At 42.3% G+C, this 23,108-nt stretch overlaps 1 protein-coding gene across 3 annotated transcripts in view; it reads right to left on the bottom strand.

Moving 5' to 3' along the window:
* The window catches only part of SEPTIN8 (septin 8), a 51,903-nt gene that overhangs the window by 13,975 nt on the left and 14,820 nt on the right, over window positions 1-23,108 (bottom strand). Inside the window, exons 2-4 of one of the 3 annotated variants that reach the window (XM_069971557.1) lie at window positions 13,135-13,249; window positions 9,562-9,757; window positions 3,710-3,890 (exon numbers count right to left, since the gene is read on the bottom strand). In XM_069971557.1, the coding sequence (XP_069827658.1) occupies window positions 3,710-3,890; window positions 9,562-9,757; window positions 13,135-13,249 (492 nt within the window). Of the gene's footprint in view, window positions 1-3,709; window positions 3,897-9,561; window positions 9,758-13,134; window positions 13,250-23,108 lie in introns of those variants that run through there. The other 2 variants (XM_069971547.1, XM_069971565.1) reach the window with 2 other exon arrangements.

Below are 23,108 nucleotides of genomic sequence, written 5' to 3'. Positions count from 1 at the left end.
AGATCCAATCAGCAAGGAGTGTCTTCCTTTAGGTCCATCACTAGCCTAAACTTGAAAGGGACAGCTGTCCAATGATGGGTCTGCTGAGAGTGTGGAAGACAGATCAAAACACGCCATGTTTTTAGAGGCACCTACTGATGCTTAAAGGATTACTGCAAAAAGTTTTGCCAGGGTTTTCAGTGCTAAGGCATAGCCAGACGAAGAGGCTTCGGCTCAGTGCTCAATTTCATTGGATTCACAGGATTTGGGCTTTAAGCAGTGAGCCAGGGAGTAAAATGCACAGCTGCCCGTTCTTATGACTATACATAGAGATTTTTCTTTTTTTTTTTTTAAATGACAGCAATCCTTTATTGGGGTAATGGTTGAGAAGAATAGGTGCTCCCAAGCTTTTCACTTTCACCCTTGGCACATCCTGGCAGTCTTCTTACCTAGACAAGAGAGGCAGGTAGCAAGGTGCAATCATCGCTTACGGGTAAAACTACGTGCACAAGCAATGTCCAACAGCCGAATCATCAGCAGCTATTGGACATCACACGTGTGCGTGGTTTTACCTGCAGGCGGTGAACACAATTTTGTATCCGCCCCTCTTGCATACTTCCAAGATGTGCCAAGGGCAGGAGTGAAGCATTGGGGAGCAGACCAGGCGAGACATTTTTTTGCTGTTGTACAAAGGCATCCCAACCTAACAGTTTGTTTCTGTGCAGAATGATTTGTTTCAGGTATCGCTGGGCACATTCTCAGTTTCCCCTACCAAACAATCCCTTCTCAGTTTTTGCTATGCATGCGAGAGAAACAGGGCTAAATATCAGCTTCTAGCCAAATAGATGGTTCTTAGTCATGTGAAGAAAATGTGATTGTGATTCAACATGTGGTCAAGCAATATCTTTTAACACTATAACAAAAGCCACAAGAGTTCAACAAGAATGCAGGATGATTAGAAAAGAGTTTCAGAAGGGAAATGTATGACATATGTACGGCTCTTCACACACATTTATAGCAGCAGTTTACTATACGTGCCGGGAAAGCTTCCAGCATATGTGGTGAATTCATAGACACGCATTACCCCATGAAATGTCATTTTGGCCTCTGCATGAGTGGTATAGTCAGGATTAGATCCTATACCACTATACTTTTATTATGCCTTGTTATACATAGGCACAATAAAATTATAGTGGTATATAATCTTTACTGTATTTCATACAGCAAATCCTGACTAAACCACTCATGCAGAGGCCAAAATGACATTTCATTTGTATACCAAATACCATCACGTACTATATGTTAAAGGTATACATTTAATGTATTTGTAGAGTACACTCCTAAAAATAACGCCAATCATGCAATGTAAAAAGAACTTCATGAAACTGCAGATTGCCCTGTGTAAATGGGTAATGTGTGTCCGACAATGATGAAATTAAAGGGTCACACAAACAATCCAGAGATATAATATAGGGTGCCCCGGGAGTCTACAAAACTCAGTCCCCTCTTGGAGTGCAGGAAACACTCACAGGGACATGACACCAGCCATTATCATATCCCTATGAAGTGATGAAACTGGCATACATCAATGATTCCCTAGATTACAATACGTTATTAAGCTGCATAAGCTATAGGATACTTGTTGAGAATTGAATAATCTTATATAAATGATTTCCCACAATGTCGGTCACCCATGCTTAGTTAATATTTACTTGGGTACTGGAACCTACTTCTACAAGTAAGACTTTTCACCCAGGCTTTTGTTGTTAAACCATGGTAATCTGGGGTTAATTGATCACTGATGAATACTCATGTACTATAACATGTAACACAGCTGGTCACTGCAAGTGTTAATGTGTCTCCCTAGTATATGGAGTGCACAGCCCCATCAGCTGAAACACAGGGTAGGAGGGTGCATTCATGTGTAATAAAGGATGGTTTCCAAGAACAAGACAAGTAAGAAAACACCCCATGCCCAGCTGTTCTATAAATGGTACAGTGTTTCATTCTCTTCCTGGAAAATAAAAGCTTACTGTTATACTGTTTATCTTATGCATGCTTCCACTGACCACCTCCTCACCCCGACATGTTGTGCCTCTGAATGTGAATTGTTCCCAAATCTCAACATGGGTCACATGAACAAAAGAGGAATTAGCTAAAAAGGTGGCTTTGTTAAGGAATATGTGTAAAGAAAATGAACATTTCTAGCGTGTTTTTTGACATGGGCCGTATAAGCTTGACATATTTGCTGGACTAGGTAATGTTGAGAGTGTAAGTAGTACATATCACTGCTTTCTTTCCGGTGACAAAGCAGTGACAAAGCAGCTCCTATCAGCGATAGGTGGTGTAGGGAAAGAATGTTGCGGCACTCACGTAATAACTGCAAATCGGTGTTTTATTCCATCACATGGTTGAGGATACAAACAAGGCTACGATTGTTTCACGTTTTCCTATCAGCAATATGCCTGATGCAATGGCCAAAAAAATACATATTCGTGCTGCAATACCACACACAAACTGAGGACAATAGTGGCGCTGTGTCTGGAAGAAAAGAGCCATGTTTTCCTAAACCCGGATAGCCCCTTTTGTCATTTCTTGATATATGTAAAGTAGTTAAGTGCAGCACAGTGGTAATATCTGCACAGAATTTACATGTTCTCCCCATTTCCGAGGGGGCTTTGATCCACACTCCAGAACCAGCCAACTATTTAGCAGTTGTGAAGTATGACAATCTTTCTGTTGTGGCAAATTTTGGCTCTACATAAAGAAAATTATTAAACCGAATGTCTGGGCAACTGCTTCTGCATCCCTAAGCACAGTAACTTCATGTTATTTTACTTTTAGAAGCAATTTCTGGAACAGGTAGTAGCATATTACTTTCCAAAGCACTGGGTTATAAATCATCCAGAGTGTTCGCACAGTCTATGGATGTCTTTTGCTGCCCAGATCGTGCACAGATCTGCTTCAATGAATCTACACCTAAATTGTTCCACAGGTCACCGCCCATTTTCAAATATGGCAGGTGGTGAATATTAAAGGGGAAATGTCTGGTAAAATATATGAGTAGATTAGGCTTGAAGGAGTTGTCCAGAAAAAGGAATACTTGGCCAGGCTGCCGGGGGACATATCTGTAATGTATACTTACCTGTCCTGTTACCCCGCTGCTCCCGGGTCACCTGCTCAGCACCACTTTCTGTGTTTTTATAACATACAATGAAGTTGTGCTCCCACCAAAAATGTCCGCTCAGCATAGACTCTATACTTACTTACTGTAACCTATGGGAGCACAACGTCATTGGATATTCTAAAAACACAGGAAGTGGTGCAGAGCGGATGGCCAGGGATCAGACAGTGGCGGGAAAGGGACAGGTAAGCATACATTACAGACATGTCTCCCGCAGTCTAGGCAGCCTGGCCAAGAATTAATTTTTCCCGGACAAGTGTGTCAAAATTATGCCCCAAATTTTACCTAATGAAAAGTTTTTGTAAATAAAGAAATTGAATGGTAGAAAAGCAACGCAATTCCCTGGAACATAACTGTATAAAAAGTTTTTGTTCACACTTCTGAAAATACTCTATGTGCTCACCAGTCACGTCTATATGATGAAGCCACCACAGCATATGGGAAAGCTTCCTGTTTATCAAACACCATCTTTGTGTTGCTAAGGAACAAACCAAAAAACATCCCTTTAAAAACTTGAATGTGTATAAGCAGGGTTTGTGCTAATACCTTACTGTCCAGCTTCTTCATTGTCACCAGATCCAAAGATTTTAGAGAGTGTCCTGTCGGGGTGATGAAATATAGGCAGACATGTATCCTGGAGTCATGGAAGTTGAAGAGGGAACGTCGAATTTTCAGTTCTTCTTGTAGATAATTCTCAAACTGAGTATCAATGTAGTCAACGACTGACCTGTAACTGCACAAAAATACCATGTAAATGGGGGTTACTCTAACAATACAAAAACTGACTGAGGATGAAAAACAAAGATGAACTGTTATTTGGCACAACAATTGTTAAAATAGCCACAAATCCCAAGAGGTGGTGTGGGCCAGATTGTTCTCCAACGCTCGACAAAGCCATGTCTGTGTTCTAATCAAAGCACCAAAGAGGAGCAAGAATAAGAGCGGGACACACGCGTGGCCGAGTTCAGCCAAGTTTTAGCTTTAGAAGATGATAGTGGTGTTGGAACATGATGTTTTCACAAGACACCGCATAGACAATGTGTGTTTATTTGGTTTCAATTTCATGTTAAAAGGGGGCTAGTACAAACCCAAATCATCAATGTACTCATTTTAAAAATATATAAAAATTTATATTGTTTAAAGGAGTTGTACCATTAAGAAAACTAGGTCTAAGATGCATATCCTATTCCTTTTTTCCTTCATGTCCCCTTTGTCTTTGCCCAGTATGTATGTGGTACATATGTGATTTTGCCAGTTTTGCTTCATGGGACAACCCCTTTAAAGCAAACCACCAGTTATAAGGGCAGATTATCTACCACAGGAAATGTAAAAGTGACAGAAGTGGCAGAAGATGCAACTAAGATAAAACTGTTGCCTTGTTGCATAGGGTATGGTTTAGCGCTCTCAGTTGAGTACCCTGCTTAAGATAGCAACTAAATATAGCTTTAAGGGTTTTAGAATAATAGGACTTTAAAAGGGTTGACCTATCCTCAGCTTGTTTGTGGTATTACAACTCTGGTTTTGCAGCTCAGTTCCATTAAGGTAAATAGAGCACAGCCCACAGGAAGCAGATAGCTCTTCTTGGAACGAAAGGGGTTGTCAGTTATAAAGGGAAACTGAAAGCAAGAACACACATATCCGTGCTGCCAGTTTTCAGATGCATACATACCTTCAGCGATGCTGTGGGATCCGGCATCTTCAGTAAAACCTTCTTTACTCCTGGCTGACAGAGGCTTGTCTGTGAGACTATCTGTGCCCCTCCTGCTCTGCCAGCTACTTCAGCACCTTTAGGCCACTTCTGCCTCTTCCAGCTGTCAATCATTCAGAAGGTGTCGGGACAGCGGCCCAAAGACACATCAGTGGCCAGAGAGCAGGGAGGGAGCAGACAGTGGCACAGACCCACCTCGGTGACACTGCCAGTCTGGAATAAAGAATGTGAAGATGCTGGATCACACAGCAGTGCCTTTAAGATTTATCATTGCTGGCCACACATCTTCCTGTGTAAACAGGGGTATGTGCGGCTGATAACAATAAAAGGAAACTGACAGCTCAGATGTGTGCATTTGTGCAGTCAGTTTCCATATCAGAAGGAGCAGTCTATACTAACCATCCGTGCTGCTTTTGGTCTGGTATCAGTGTCTCCAGTCCTCTGGGCAGTGCTGTATCTTTAGGTCCCGCCTCCTCCAGAATGATTGACAGAGGGAGGAGAGGGGGCCTGAAGAAACAGTCGGCGGACGGAAGACTGGAATCACAAGTAGCGCAGGTGGTAAGTATACACTGCTGCTTGTAATCTGGAAACTGAGCAGAGGCATACAGTAAAACCATGAATTACGAGCTTAATTCAATTGTAATTCAAAAAACTCCTATTTCAAATCAAGTTTTCTGATAAAAAGTAAACGAAAAGCAGAATTTGTTCCAAAACCCAAAAATAAGGTAGTTAAGTTGTATCAATAATAACACTGTATGAGTAAGGGGTTAATAAGTTTACTTTCCCTCTACACACAACTGCCCAAGCGGCTGCAAACCTGCTGGGGCTGGTACTTGCTGGTATTAGTGCCAGCTGCCTGAACAGCTATCGGTGAAGGGGTTAATACAGAGGTAAGAGAGAAGCAACAGTGATGCGGATGGGCACCGGAGAAGAGCCGGAAGGCGTCCTATCACGGGCAGAGTTGATCAGGTAGCAGTGGGTTTAAATGAGAGGCTTTCTACCCAGTACAGTATCAGGATGGGGGCACAGGGCTGTGGAGTCGGTAAGCCGCTCCTTCATAAATGGCCGGTCAGATACCAGGGGAGTTATTTATCACACTGGCTCAGCAGCTTCTCCCTAATGTCCTACATGATCCTGGTGCAACTGAGTGAATAAAGGAATACTGTATATAAAGCAGATTCTCCTGTATGTGCAGGGGATGCAGCCAGTCTTCAGCCTCCATGTCCTGAACAACTCAGAACTAGACTAGATGGAGCAGCAGGTCTTTTCCTGCTGACAGTCTACTATGTTTCTAACTAAATATTCACCATACACAAAGAAACACTGCTAACAATGCCAGATACCTATGATACAGAGGGGTCAGCCATAGTGATAGAGGGGTCACACATAGTGATGTTGAGGGTCACTGTGAGGGCACACAATAGCGCGCGCACACACACACACACAGCCTGCTGCAGCCATAGCGCACACACATACAAACACTCATACACACAGCCTGCTGCAGCCATAGCATACACGCAGCTGGAGCCATAGCGCGCGCGCACACACACACACACACATATAGCTGCAGCCATAGAACACTGAAGAAAAACGCACAATCTTCTCCCAGAGAGAACACACCACACTAAGGACAGAAGTTACTGCTGCACTACTTATGTCTTCTCCTCCTCCTCCATATTACACAGGATATCGTCATATTACACTGCTGCTCATATACAGTCATCCAGCATCCAGGAAGAGAACAGCACAGATCTCCCCCCACACTATGGACTCTTCCAGCTCAGAAACAAACTGCCAAATAGTGACCAACAACTTTTGTGCTTTCAGTTTCCAGGGCTGCACGAACAATACAAAGATCGTTCTTGCAGCCTTGCCATCCGATTTTTTGCGCCGTGTAAAGAACCTTAACTCTTGAAAGCATTATAGAAAGGTCCTTTAGTGAACACTATTGTGCCATTATGATCGGATGATAAGACTTCCATCCAGCTTTCTTTTAATTTCACTGTAAGAACAGGGATTCTGTGGGTGTCATCAGATACTGCAGGTTTTGGGACAGTATCTTGAGAAAGAAGCACCTTCCATAGATTCTATTAGGAAGTTCTCCTCAAAGTAATCAAACTACTAAAACTGAGCCTACATAGTGGGGGCAGGGGACGTGCTTTAACAATTGATGGTCTAGTTTACAGTAAGTGCTGATTTCACCACATTGTCTACCCTATGCCTCCTGGCGCTGTCTTGTCAGCTTGACAGCAGAATTATATGTATGTGTAAACTTCAGATTATTAAAAGGAAAAACCACAGACTTAATACTAGTGCCAAGAGTTACCGGAAAGTGTGTGATACACACAGACTCCTTGATTTGTGGGACTGATCAAATGTTTCTGAAGAGTCTCTGTGTAGTGCAGCTAAGAGTGTGCTCCTCCATTACTTTAATTATAGGCTACCCTGTAACATAAAATACCTGGTGGATGAAAGGGTCACCTGGTTTACTAGACACATTATCGCGTGTATATCAGGCTACAAAAAGCAACAAAAAGTCTCTGCATATCAGATGTTATTTTGAAGGGTCTTCCATATTTTGCCCAAGGATGAGGAAAGTGGGATTCAAAGGGGTTGTCTGGATAAAAACCACATCCATCCATGGAGAGAATTAAAACAAACAACCTATACATAACCCTAACCCCCACAGCTGCTGTGCCAATGCTCAAGTCCTCTGCTTGCCGCTTTTTCTTAGTGATGTGCCAGTCCCTCAGGACGTGCCCTGCTCAGCCAATCAGAGGCCACAGTTGTGTCCCACCTTAATCAGTGAATGGATGAGGGGGGGCAACTCTTGTTGGGTCAGCAAGTCAGAGGAACCAAGAGTGTTGGGGCAGAAGCTGCAGTGGACTGGGGGAGGCGGGTTGTACACCCAGCCAAAAAAAAACATTTTCCTGGATGATCCCTTTAAATTTATAATGTCCAGATGTGTTTCATAATGCAAAGATATTCTTAGACATTGGAAATACTTTTTTGTTGTGCCATAACAGTGAATAGTCAGACCACCAGGCCACCATGTGCCTCTAAATCCTCAACATGTGAACAAGGCCTTAAAGTACAGCAAATGAACGATGCTTTCAGCTCACCATTATCCTTTACAACAGACTTCAGACATGTAGGCAGCCTATCATTACCAGGTATATCACACCACTTTGTCTGAAGAAATGATATAGAGGTTTAAGTTAATGACAAGCCTGAGCTAAAGCAAGATTAGGATCGAGAGCATTTGATCCCAACACTGAAAGACTAAGTAAATGTAAGGTTTTCAGATGTTGCCACTCGGTAATACAAATACTACTTAGTGCTGGCTTGCTGGTATAAGGTTCTTTTAAATCTGTCTGACTGCATAGCCATCCACTATTACATGCATGCTAACATACAGGCTTTCCTAGACTCCAGAATGGCAAATTTATCTGGCAACAGAATATATATAACAATGCCCCCTGAAGGCCATGTTAATAGCATCTCTGCCAGCCAGTACCCATCGCATTAGACAGACTGATGTGACGAACAAGGGAGTGCCAATCCGCTAGATTGGTGCTTGTTTACAGAGCCTATTTACATGGCTCGACTATTGTGCAGCAAGGGCTGCATGGACATCGTTAATGTCTGTGCTGCCCTTGCTTTATATAGTAACTCATAAGCATATATACTTACATGCCCACACTCCCCAGTGTCCTCTTGCCTCTTCTACACCCATCTCTGTAGTGATAGGCAGCTTAGCCAATCACTATAGAGACAGGACATCGCTGGGGCCAAGGATTGGCTGAATGACATGTCATTTCAGAGACAGATGTAGAAGCTTCAACACCGGCTCTGGTCAGCTGAGAACAGGCTCAACAGGATCATAGGCAGATAAGTATATATGAGATAATTATTTACTATATACTTTCAACTACCGACGATTGCACACCTCCTATCACACGGAGCGATGCGCAAAGTTGGCGAACAAACAGGGTGATATCTGCCTGAATCAGCCTGACTGGGCACATAATCACCCCATGTAATAGGGCCTTAAGTCTATCATCTGATATTACTGAGTATCTATAGACATTCAGCTAGTCTCAATATAAGTGACTTGTAACATTAGCCCTCTGGGGCCCAGATGCCAGTGCCGGTGATCATCTGAGTTGCTGCATGGTTATCTATAGGTCTATTGTGCATGTTCCAGAGATTCTATCAGTACAGCAGGTGCTGAAGCTTTAGACAAACATAATGTTCCATAATTGTAACCATGGACAGACCGGGATGACACTATCTGTCATCATGCAAATTAATGTTTGATGTGGGACTTCTATTGTAAACCAGAGTGGGCTTTTCTATGACACAGGGCTGCTACAGATCAGCAAATTGAGCCATGTTACAGATGTGGGTTACTGAAAGTGCTGGAGGGTCTGACTGACTTAAGCTAGTGGTGATGCTCTGTAACTGTATAATTCACAGAATTCTGAACATGAGGATGGAACCTTGGGGGTGACAGAAGTATAAAAACATTATATATATCATTTACATTTATAATATACCTTTTGCATATGCCATGAATGTACAACCTAGGAAGACCAATTTCACTGATATCTCATTGCCACATGAATAATAAGTTTAGGAGGAGACACTAAACAAAATTAAAGACACAATAGCAGGTGATAATGCTTGCCTGTCATCTTTGTTGATCTGGTCACCAAACCCCACAGTGTCCACAATTGTCAATTTGAGGTGCACGTTGCTCTCCTGAAGTTCATAGGTTCTTGGTCTTAGTCGCACTCCATTCTCATAATGGCTGGCCTCTTCCGTTTCAAAGGTTGTGTTAAAAAGAGTGTTCATTAACGTAGATTTCCCAATACCAGTTTCACCTAGACAATAAACATACCGACTCATTACACAAAACCACCACCACAAATCTCTAAAATACACCCAGAATACAGTACATACAAGTTTATATGAATTACTGTAGGAAACCCTAGGGCAAGCACACTGTATATGATTACAACTAACTGGAAGTACAGAAGATAAAAGAAACCATGGCTATTAGTATCAGTCTTAAAATATGTACAGCAGATTCTATGTACAGATGCCCTTGAAAGTACTTGCTCTGGAACACCTCACTAGAAAGAATGAATATGGGTGGCGCTCATATCTCATGTAATGGTGGTTGGGGCAGCAGATGCATGTAATGTACATTTATGATCAAAGATGACCTGTTCTTCTGACATATCCAATTAAATATTATTTCTCCTTTATTTTACACACACACAAATATAATTTATTTATATATATATATATATATATATATATATATATATATATATATATATATATACACACACACATACACACATACATACATATACACACACACATATATACATATACACACACACACACATATATATATATACATATATACACACACACACATATATATACATATATACACACACACACACACACACAGGAACGATACAATACAGTTGCAAGAGAAAAGAAAATGCTCCAGAAAGGTTATTTCAAGGGGAGTGCCAGCAGGTACTATAATAGGCATGTCAGGAGAACAGACAGGTTTACTTAGGCAGTGATAGAAGAATACTGATATGTATTTTGCATAGAAGTCGGGTTGGAAAGCTGAGATGTCAATCTAGTACTGGGTAACAAGCTTTTAATATTTTGGTCTTTTTTTCTTTAAAGTGTTCCTGTCATGACATAAATATATAGTTAAGGCTTGCCTTATGTATACTGTCCACTTCTATTTTTTTTAGTTCCAGCAGTCTATTTAGTGCCACACTGTGCAGCTCAAGCTTCTGCATTTCACTCTGAGCCGGTGGGTGTAGCCTTTTTTTATCAGTTAGTTTACTCAGCTGCAGCTGGCCAATCAGCCTTCATCTTCACTGGGGCAACTGACATCACTTCCTGCCTTTGGTCTCTCTTTTTTGTTGTGTCTAAAGACCAAATGGCCTTAGTTTAAAAGCCTCTGCTGCAGTTTTCCAGTAAGTGAGATGCATAGTGGCCGATTGTATAGCATTGTATTTCATATAGAAAAAAAGCAAAATGAAGCAAATTGGAAAGATGTAGTACCTACCCTGCTAGTTTAACATTTATTGCTAACGACAGTGCCCATTTAAAAGGGGCTGTCTGGCCAGGACCCATTTTTCGTCAATGCCTGGGGAGGGGGTGGATGAAAATAATAACATCCATTACCAATGCTGTCTGCATTTCTAGCCTTGAGATGTGGCATGGCAGGCTGGCTCAGCCAATTAGCGGCAGAGGTGGGACACCGCTACAGTCACTAAATGGTTGATGGCTAAAGTTTATCCTCAGCGCCCCATGAACAATAGGGAGGTATCTGCAGGATAGATCCTTCTAACCTGCTGATAGTTTCCCTTTAAATACTATAGCTAAACAGATAAAGGAGGCACTCTAGCTGGCACAATCATACAGGTATTGCTGAGGTGTTATTGTGGCTGCACAATTTGCCCTACATTATAGCAACACTATACAATTGGCACCGCTTTGTGAGACTTTAGTGACATATTTTATGTACAAAACAAACAAAAAAACAAACAAAACCTGAAAACACACACGCCGCCCACTTTTCAAGTGTAGAAATAGAATCATGTTTAAAACAACATATCACATCTAAAAGGGAGAATAGCTCCCAGGGAATTTTTTAGGCTTTATGATATTTGAGTTAGGCAAGTTGTTCTACGTTTTAAATAAGAAACATTCAACACACGTCAAACAGTCATAAATCTTAAAGCAGAAATGACACGTACAGTAATTCTAAATGCAAGTTACCCTAATGACCCGACGTCTACATAGCAATCAGGCATTTACCAACACGTCTGACATATCTCAGGAAATGCCGCTGTTCTGCTGACGAGGAGATTCCCATCTCTGTCAATGAGCCAAATATACAGGTTGGATCTGCTAATCTGCATTCCACCTCTACACAGATCTTATGTAAATAAGAAAAACTCCACCTTTTAGGATCTGATCGGGGTAAAACCCAGCTAACACAGTGCTTCATGAATGCCAGATGCTTATAGAAACAAAATAGATAAAAGTCAACAGTGTTGACCAGTTCTGAAGATTTCAGGAAACTCAGTCTGGAACTCTGCATACCCAACATTCTTGACCATGAACTCCCATCAAAAATCTGCGGAAAACTAGGTCAGACAAGCAACATTTTATTATCTATTTACTGACTATTATATATTTAAAGCCCATGATCAACTTTACAACCATTTATTACAATGCATCTAAAATGAAAAATAAAAGAATCTTTCCTTCTCTCTCTTTTCTGTCTACGGGCATTAAAGTGTACCTGTCGTCTGGGTTTTACTGTTCAGACTCGTACTGATCAGGAGAATGAGCAGGGAGAAGACGCGCTGCAGCACAGTCCACTCTCCGCTCTGATTTCGAAAAAAAGCGTCAGACTTATAATGGAGGTCTATGGAGCACGACTCTTTTTTCTAAGGGTATGTTCACACTGAGTAAACTAGGCGGAATCCTGCGGTGGAACTTTCCACCGTGGAATCCTGTCTGTCTCAGTGTGTCATTGCCCGTTTATGGGAGACCGCGCACATGCTTCTCCGCTGCTGCTCTCCGCTCAAAGAAGAGACATGTAACTCCGCCGCGGAATTCTGTCTAATTTACTCAGTGTGAACATACCCTATACCCTAACAAAGAGCGAGGAGAGGACGTGCAGTGCATTCCTCTCCCCACTTATTCTGTATGGATATTGTGTTTTTTGGGATATTTTCTTGAAAATATAGATTTAAAAAAAAACAAAAAAACTTTCATATGGGATTATCCAGGTCCAATTCTTTTTAACCAATATTCCATTTATTTGAGGAGCATAGTCATCCCCAGCCCTTTAATTGTTAGTTGGTTAGAAGCACAGTAGAGTATAGAAGGAAGCGTATCTGGCTGTAAAATTTGACTATATAGAGATGTTCGGGGGAAGGGGATCTGTGAATTACAAGGTCATCACATTCAGAGAAACTGGATCTGTGATGATCAGCTGATCATTGTGCTAGATTCTGTTTAGAAGGCTTTTTATTGCTGCTAGGAAGGGACTCAATCCTTTTGGATGAAAACTGAATGTTAAAAGTAAAAAAAAAAAAAAAAAGTGTAACACCCATATAACAGCCTACCCAGATCATATACCAGCGAACAATAAAGCAGACATGGAAACACAAAAGAAAATACATGGCATAACCGTGTGACTTACCTACACATAGAATGTTGAAGCAGAAACCTTGGGTAACCGATTTACTAACAAGCTGATCTGGAAGGCTGTCAAAACCCACATGGCCGCTCAGCGAGAGGCTGCGTTTGTCTTCATTCTGTCAAAAGGTAGAGAAGAGTTAACGGACAGGAGTCAATGCAGAAATCAGTTACCGGGATCAAAAAGACAATAGTTCGTCCATCCTGTATGTGCATCTAGACATACTAATACTCAGGGAACAGAATAATCTGATCTAGCCTAATATCTGTCCAGAAGTAACAGAGCACATAGGGAGCCATTGTAAGAACTCATCTGGGGTCCGATATTGCATCAACTGAAAGGGTTAAATAAAAAGCAAATAAATACAGCGGTACTCTGTTTTCAAACTGCTTGGAACTCAAACTGTATTTTCAAGGAAAGTTTGCTTTGGTTCTCAAACACTTATCGGGCACCCAGTCTTGAAGTACTCGGTATCTCAATGTTTTTGCGAGGGTGGTTGGTGGACTGTACCTGGTGAGTATAGCACTGGTGAGGCTTCTCATACAGTACAGTACTCTATAAGATTGCTGGAGTGTATATACAGTACAGGAGTGTATATACAGTACAGTAGTAGTACAGTCAGTGCACCACCATCCTCCATACTTTACAGTGGTGTGATGGGTGGGGGAACTATACAGTAAAGGATAAGTGAGGAGCTAGTGACTGCTGTACTATAATTGCAGATTTTGTTGAATGTTTCTTGTATATAATGTCCTGTTTAGTATAGTGATGTTCTTTCCCGTACTGTAAACATTAAAACAGGCACTTTTCAGGTAATTATTGGTGGGTGCTGGAATAAATTAAACACATTTACATTATTTCCTATAAGAAAACACTGTTCGATTCTCAAATTGCCTTCCGGAACCAATTAAGATCGAGAACCGAGGTACCACTGTATTTACATTTTGTAACACAGTTTGTAAGACTGAAAAAAAAAAAAAAAAAAAAAAAAAAAAAAAAAAAGACTTAGAACAACAACCCCCTGTCCAGAATCTAGAACCTATACCCTCGACATTAAACTTATGGCTGTACTCCCATCATCCACATGATAGGTGGGGGTCTGACTGCTAAGACACTCACTGATCTATAGAAACTAAATCAAACGTTTCCCTGGATAAATTGAGTGCGGCCAGCACTCCATTCATTCTCTATGGAGCTTCTGAGTTCAGCTGCCCCATAAAGAAAGAACTGAGCAGTTGCCAGGCATGCGCAGTGCACACCATTCATTACCCCGTTCACTGTGTAGTGCAGGCACAGAACAGCTGATCAGTGGGGGTGCCAGGTGTTGCCACCCCCTTTGATGAGTGACTAGCTATTCTGTGGATAGCTCCTCAGTATGTTTTACCTGGAACACACCTTTAAGGCAGATCAGAGTATAGGATTTTGCCAATGGTTGTCACAGTTGGTATTACTCAAATTTCCTGTCCAAAATAACAGCAGAAAAGGCAGAAAAACTACAAACTACTTTTATTATATAAAATAAAAGCAAAAAAAGACACTATGCCAAGACCTATGGGTTTAATTATTACGAGTGCTTAAGATTATAGAGAGATGGAGTACAAATTGTTTGTAAGGAACTTTATTTTCTAAGAAATAATCTCCATGAATCTTGGCTCCCGGAATAAATGGCTCCCGGAATAAACACAAAACAAGATGTAGGTGAAGAGAGAAGGAAACCGCTGTTTTATATGGTTAAGCTTTTCATCTCAAAATAGCTCAGTACATCACGGTTTGACCAGAAAATGTGCTCACACTTAGAGTCACACACAGCAGGCACAGGATGTATGTGAATAAAGACTATACTGGGACATGCTGAGACGCCTCTAAGCACAGCACACACATGTATATATGTGTGTCTACATTTATCCAATTCCAGAAAATATTCGTCCAGTTGTACGACTCCTATCACTCAGATTTAGGATCAATGGAGGAAACTTCAAGCCCTATTACACCAACAGACTGTCAGTTTTTTTTTTTTAGCAAAAGCCAGGAATGGACTATAAACAGGGAACAGGTAATAAAGGAAAGACAGATTTCTCCTCTTTTCAAATCCATTACTGGTTTAGGCTTACAAAAATAATAATTTTAGGTCTAAAGAAATGATCAGCCGATGATAGACAGAACGATCAGCCAATGAAACTATTACACGGAGCCCTTCACACATCCATGTCAGTTTTTACTGTCAGGAAAGCCTGATCAGGAAGCCTTCAGAAAATCATCAGGATTTCCTGTTTTAAGATTCAGGAAACCATCAGCAGCATCTTCAGGATTACATAACCAAGTGGTGGGCATTCTCAAGCAGGATCCCCACTATTCTTCATAATGGAAATACCATATTAATGCTCTCCTACAGTTCACTCTAAGTTGCAGAGCCCTGTAGTGTATGCATCAGTAACTGGACCCTAACCAATCAAAATATCTTAGTTATATGCTACCCCTTTCCATAAAAGAAAACCTCCTTCAATTGCCCTATTGATTCAGCTCAAAAGAACTCCTAAGGAACTTTGTCTTGATCAAGTACATGTAGACTCTTTATGGTCATCTGCCATATTCTAACTGTTCCCTCGCTTCAATGGCTCAGAAATGGGTGTAGCTTTGTTTCGGCAACTAAAACTATAGGTATATACAGTAAGGGCCCTATTCCATCGAACGATAATCGTTCAAATTATCGTTAAATCGTTCGAATCTAAACGATAATCGTTCGGTTGAAATGCAGTTAACGATTAACGACCGAAAGAGAAATCGTTGATCGCTTTATAAGACCTGGACCTATTTTTATCGTTGCTCGTTCGCAAAACGTTCACAAATCGTTCACATTGAATAAGACGTCGTTCGGTCGTTCGCAGTAGATACGAATGCAATAGCGAAGAAATAGCGAAGAAAAATGATCGCAATTACGATCATAAGTAATGATTATCGTTCCATGGAAAGGAGTGAACGTTTTCAGGTCTTTCGCAAAAGCGGTCGTTTGAGGTCGTTAATTGTTAACGATTATGCGAACGATAATCGTCCGGTGAAATAGGGCCCTAAGACAATGAAATGGAGGGTTCACTAATCCTCTACTCAGGAAAGTGGCAGCTATGCACAGCGTCCAATTAGATTCCACCTCCTTTACTGAGGAAAAAAAAAAAAGAGAAGAACTTTAAATCCATGTTACATGATATCACTGCCTGTCCCTGGGCTTAGGTAGCTTCATGATAATATAGGGCCACTATGTACCATATAAAACAGAGATATCCTCTGTCATTTTCCTACTTGAACACTGAATACGATTGGTTACTTGGGAGGATATCCGCCCTGTATCAACACTGAGCTGCAGGGCACAGGCCAGCAAATATTGTTATAGAGACGCAAACACGGATGTCTAGTATATACACAGTTCTTGTTCCTAGCCAGAAATAGCAATACTCCTCATGTATACACACACAGCAATTTATTCGCGTTCTTCTGGTAAATGGTATACTATACAGTAAAATGTATATAATGGATTGTATATATCTGTACAAGCATTTTCTTAGCTCCATTGAGCATGAACAGCACCTCCATCCCACCACAGAATGTTAAGGAGACATATTCTATTCCCAGAACTCAAATCCAGGACAGCTTCCTTCCAATGGGAACGAGAGTTTATAGCCATCTCCATAACACCATAATAGTTACAGATGTCTAAAGAGAATTACTCTGATGAATGTTCTTCTGCAAAAAAAAAAAAAAAAAAAAAATTATAAAAAAAAGTATGAAGAAAGCTATGAGGAAGTAGTACGTATCATAGCCCAATGTTTATATATAGCATAGTGAATATCAGATTTCAGACTTTCCACAAATTCCAGAACGTGCAAAAATATGTGAAAATACACAAATCCTAGCAAATCCGCAAGCTTCCCAATACCCATCTGAGCTATCAGCTTAGAAGCTGCCAATGGCTTGTAATATGAATAATTTTTATTTATATGGCGCCAACAGATTCCTCAGCACTTTAGCACTCGTATGACAGTGTGCTAAACTGTGAAGGCGTGAGGTTTAACGCATGCACACACACACAATAAAATTTATAAATAAATATATATACACACACACACATTTGACAGAGTCTGAGGATTTATAAATCTTGGCATGGTCGCTTAAGTGCATCCGGCAGTCTATCATCATTGACTTCATTCATGCTCGGTAGTCAATGGTCACTAGTGAGAGGAAGAGGAAGGAAGAGGTGGAAAGACCCCTCTATTACCTAGGCTGTATGCCTGTTTTCCAAGCGGTACTCAGGCCGTCTCCACCTTTCTCACGGAACGGGAAGGCGGCAGGAGTCAAAAGCCGATGGTTCGAGTTCAATCGGACCTGAAAATTAGCGCTGTTCGATCAACTCTACTCACAAGTACAGTGGACTGATGACTATGAAGCTTCTGTATAAGCTCTACAAGCCAAATGGCACAAACATTTAGTCAGCCATCGCCATTCTTTATTCTCGGAGGCCACACTTCTCTAGCTGAAGCAACAGGACACTCTCTGGTACGTTTTATGTGAAGTTAATCAGCCATTAAAGGTTTCTGGGATATAAGAAACTTCGACAAACTCTATGGAAACCCTGCCAAGAGTCAGCACCCAGCCCGTACTAGCAGGGTGGCATCTCACCTAAATGCCACACATGCTAGGCATGAATTCCTTGTTTATGATGTACAGATTGTTTTATTGCAGTACCACACCCTTCTAGTTTCACATATTTGATTTCATCTCTTTAAAGCACAGAAAATAGGAAAACTTACTCTAACCGAGAAAACTTCTCCTCTCGGCTGAATGAAGTGCACAGTCAAAGACCGCAGAAAGACAGAAGGTTATGGGAATCAATGGCAGGAATGATAATGCTGTTATCCCAGCTGGGAAGTTTCTTTTACTGACCTAGGTCACTACTGGGATGCCGAGAAGGCAGCCAAGACTCAATGAGAAAATCCATGCTGGGGTTTAGAGTTAAAATTAATAGGATCAGAAGGCAGAGGGTAAAATCCATGTGAAATAACCTCTTTGTCCTTGCAATGATACATTGATCAGCCCATTAGACAACAAGCAACGTTCATCTAAAATCTCAGCCATTTACAATACACAAAATGTCCCATTAAACTGCAGTCTTGTAGTATTAAACCCATAACCATTCAATCCCATGTTAATGCAGTGTATTGCCATCACAATCCATTTGTCTGTAGCAGCCTCCATGCCCCAACCAAATGCATTAATGTTCACTGAACGCTTATAAAAAGGCGACAGGCTGTCACAATGATTAGTAACAAGACGTCTTGTCCCTGATGGAATGCGGCAAAGCTCCTAACACAGCTAATATACAAACTTCATGAAATGATGTCAACTGTAATGTAAAATTCTAGGCACCTTGGAGAAGCCCAAGATTTAGGACAAGACTGGTCGCCCTAATAGAATAGAAAAGAGTACAGTCATTGACATTTATACCGCATACAATGTATCTCAAGGAAATCTTGTTTCTCTACTGCCAAAGTGACCCAAATTCCTTACCAACTTCAAGACATGCGGTTTCTTTCAGAGAATGAGAAAATAATAGTTTACATCCATAGGTTCAAAACCGTACAGATCTAGAAATGGTGGGTACAATCTTTTTTTAATGTAGACCCTTGCCTAGGAACTGTATTAGTTGACCAATACACCAGATAAGCGAGGGCCCAGGGGGGAATTAAAGAACCTTATAAGTCTGCTTGAAAAGCTGAATTTTGAGGGTATTTTTGAAGCTTTGGGTACTGAGAGCTTTGTGGGTTAGCAGGAGCCCCATACCCTGAATATGGTGAGGGCAGGGGCAGGACTGATTATGGTTACAGTATAGGTATTAGAACTGTGTCCTATAACAAGCCGATCAGCTGGATGCCCATCCCATGACAAAACTCAAACTAGAAAAGATTTGTTTCTGTAGATGCTAACTGCAGTCAACAAACTGAAGAGAATTTCTTTTTGTACTAAACCGGTTATTTATTTATTATAATAATAAAAAAAGCAAACAAAAATTTTCCCTCTAGACCTACCCTCCCTGAGTACCATAGGGAAAAAAAGATTCCTCCAACTATAGAAGACAATGCAAAACCAACACGACTGGGCACCCAGCTTTGATTTGGTCCTTTGTAACTAGCCAAGTACCATAGCTAATGTGCAGTTAGGGGGGCATCTGGGCAGCAGTGACCATTGTACAGTGATCTTGGGAGTTGGTATTCAAGAGAAAATCTCCCAGAAACTCATCCGAAGACCGGGTACGTGCCTCTCATGTCAATGTACAGGGTGGTACTGGTTCGTCTACATGGAAAAAGAGCTGGAAATTAAAGTGTTTATTCAACGCTGCCAGGAGGGTGGTGTGCATCATGTATTCATCTATTAACCCATGCTATCCAGCTCAGCTCAAAGAAAACACCGATGCTTTGCATCCACATACAATTTAGTGAATGCCATTATAGGATTCTAACGCTACAAAATATCTAGGCAGACAACGGAGCGCACAGACTTACAAACAAGATGTCAGACTGTACTACATGCTTAGAAGATCAAAGTATCTGAGGAAGGGAGACCAAATATGTGCCATTTCATAAACTGAGGAATTTTCTGAGGAAATGAAGCTTTGTTATTCCGTCGCCCGCCCATCCCCAGCTACAAGCTCCCTCAGCCATGTTTAAAATGTTACTAAATTAAAGAAATAATCGAAATGTCAGTCAAAAGGACGTGCAATGAGAGTCACAGGCCTCGGAGAAAGAACAAGCAAATCCAAGCAGACATCTCCCCCTAGATCAGGGGTCTCAAACTCAATTTACCCAGGGGCCACTGGAGGTAGAGTCTGGGCAGGGCAGTTTCTAGGCCATTTTGGCAACAGGGCGACTCTGAAATATAGCGCCCCCCCCCCCCCCCCCCCGGGTATATCTTGTATATTATTGTGTGACCCTCTGTGAGGCTGTATATACTGTTGTGTGACCCTCTGTGAGGCTGTATATACTGTTGTGTGACCCTCTGTGAGGCGGTATATACTATTGTGTGACTCTCTGTGAGGCGGTATATCTTGTGTATTACTGTGTGACCCTCTGTGAGGTGGTATATATTACTGTGTGACCCTCTGTGAGGCGGTATATATTACTGTGTGACTCTCTGGGAGGCGGTATATATTACTGTGTGACCCTCTGGGAGGCGGTATATATTACTGTGTGACCCTCTGTGAGGCTGTATATACTGTTGTGTGACCCTCTGTGAGGCGGTATATACTATTGTGTGACTCTCTGTGAGGCGGTATATCTTGTGTATTACTGTATGACCCTCTGGGAGGCGGTATATATTACTGTGTGACCCTCTGTGAGGCGGTATATATTATTGTGTGACCCTCTGTGAGGCGGTATATATTACTGTGTGACCCTCTGGGAGGTGGTATATATTACTGTGTGACCCTCTGGGAGGCGGTATATATTACTGTGTGACCCTCTGGGAGGTGGTATATATTACTGTGTGACCCTCTGTGAGGCAGTATATATTATTGTGTGACCCTCTGGGAGGCGGTATATATTATTGTGTGACCCTCTGGAAGGCAGTATATAGAGCATAGCAGCACACTATACATAACATAGGATATCACACATACACAGCACACTATACATAACATAGGATATCACACATACATACAGCATACACAGCACACTATACATACCATAGGATATCACACATACATAGAACATACACAGCACACTATACATAACATAGGATATCACACATACATACAGCATACACAGCACACTATACATACCATAGGATATCACACATACATAGAACATACACAGCACACTATACATAACATAGGATATCACACATACATACAGCATACACAGCACACTATACATACCATAGCTCATCACACATACACAGCACACTATACATAACATAGGATATCACACATACATACAGCATACACAGCATACTATAAATAACATAGGATATCACACATACACAGCACACTATACATAACATAGGATATCACACATACACAGCACACTATACATACCATAGCTCATCACACATACACAGCACACTATACATACCATAGCTCATCACACATACACAGCACACTATACATACCATAGATCATCACACATACCTTTGCACAGTGGACTCTTTACACACAAATATAGTGGAGTAACTTTTTGTAGCAGGGTGCAGTCTAGGAAGGGTTACATCACCAGGCAGAGGTCCTATGCTAATAACCCTCCCCCCTCCTCCTGATTGAGGCTGCAGAGTCTTGTCAGCTAAGGGGAAAGAAAGTTAGAAGGAAGATAGATAAAGTACAGACTGTGGGGTATGAAGCTGCCCATCACCCTGCTCCCCCACAATCACATACAACCCCAAGACTGTACTGCTGATCCCCCACAGTGACCCCCCCCCCCTCCTTCCTTCCAGATAGCAGCAGCACTTACAGGAAGCTTCTCTTCATCTGTGTCCAGGCCGGGTCGGGGGAGGAGACGCCGTCACACAGGAGCTGCTGCCTGTGCAGGATGCTCTGTAGAGCCGCAGGGGGGAATGTGGAGGAGTCCCTGCTGCCTCCTCTATCCTCTTCCCTTTAGTCACAGGCCACAAAGGAGCCCCCAGGAGCCAGGTACTGTGTGTGGGGGCGCTCTGAAGTCCGGGCCTGCTTCCCTGTGCACAATGTAACTGCTGCTGAGTGAGGAGGGGGAGGGCGCCCCCTTGCTGTCAGCGCCCCGTGCAGTGGCCCGGCCTGCACGGTGCTAGAAACGGCCCTGAGTCTGGATGAGGCTGGGCCGCATCAGGGTTTCCACAAGAAAAACAAGATAGCAACCCTCCATAGCCACTCCCCTACAGTCACCACATGCTGCTGACTGAATAGTACCCCATATAGTATCCAATCCCAATTATAGTGCCCTATATAGTATCCAATCCCCCATATAGTGCCCCACATAGTATCCAATCCCCCCATATAGTGCCCCACATAGTATCCAATCCCCCCATATAGTGCCCCACATAGTAGCCAATTCCCCCATATAGTGCCGCACATAGTAGCCAATCCCCTTATATAGTGCCCCACATAGTAGCCAATGCCCCATATAGTGCCCCACATAGTAGCCAATGCCCCCATATAGTGCCCCACATAGTAGCCAATCCCCCATACAGTGCACTATATAGTATCCAATGCACCCATATAGTGCCCACATAGTATCCAATGCCCCCATATAGTGCCCACATAGTATCCAATGCCCCCATATAGTGCCCACATAGTATCCAATGCCCCCATATAGTGCCCACATAGTATCCAATGCCCCCATATAGTGCCCACATAGTATCCAATGCCCCCATATAGTGCCCACATAGTATCCAATGCCCTCATATAGTGCCCACATAATATCCAATGCCCCATATAGTGCCCACATAGTAGCCAATGCGCCCATATATGCCCCACATAGTATCCAATGCCCCATATAGTGCCCACATAGTATCCAATGCCCCCATATAGTGCCCACATAGTATCCAATTTCCCCATATAGTGCCCACATAGTATCCAATGCCCCCATATAGTGCCCACATAGTATCCAATGCCCCCATATAGTGCCCACATAGTAGCCAATGCCCTCATATAGTGCCCACACTATCCCACCTGACCCCCCCACACACTACCCCACGTGACCCCCTAGACACTATCTCACCTTACTCCCCCCCTACACACACTACCCCACCTGGCCACGATCCCCACACACACACTGCCAACCCCCCAGCCTTCCCATCCCCCAGCCGCCATCCCCTGGGTTACAATAGAATACTCACCAGCTTGGATCCGCTATCGCCGGTCGTGGGGCACAACTGCGGGGTGACGTCATTCCAGCCCGTGTAGACTAGAGGCAGGAGAGAGGCGCCGCAGGAGCGTGGAGCCGCCACAGCCGTCCATCCAATGAATG

This window comes from Dendropsophus ebraccatus, chromosome 1 (genome assembly GCF_027789765.1).
Source record: "Dendropsophus ebraccatus isolate aDenEbr1 chromosome 1, aDenEbr1.pat, whole genome shotgun sequence".
In the NCBI taxonomy this organism is placed as follows: Eukaryota; Metazoa; Chordata; class Amphibia; order Anura; family Hylidae; genus Dendropsophus; species Dendropsophus ebraccatus.
This window is presented reverse-complemented; position numbering and strand designations above follow the sequence as displayed.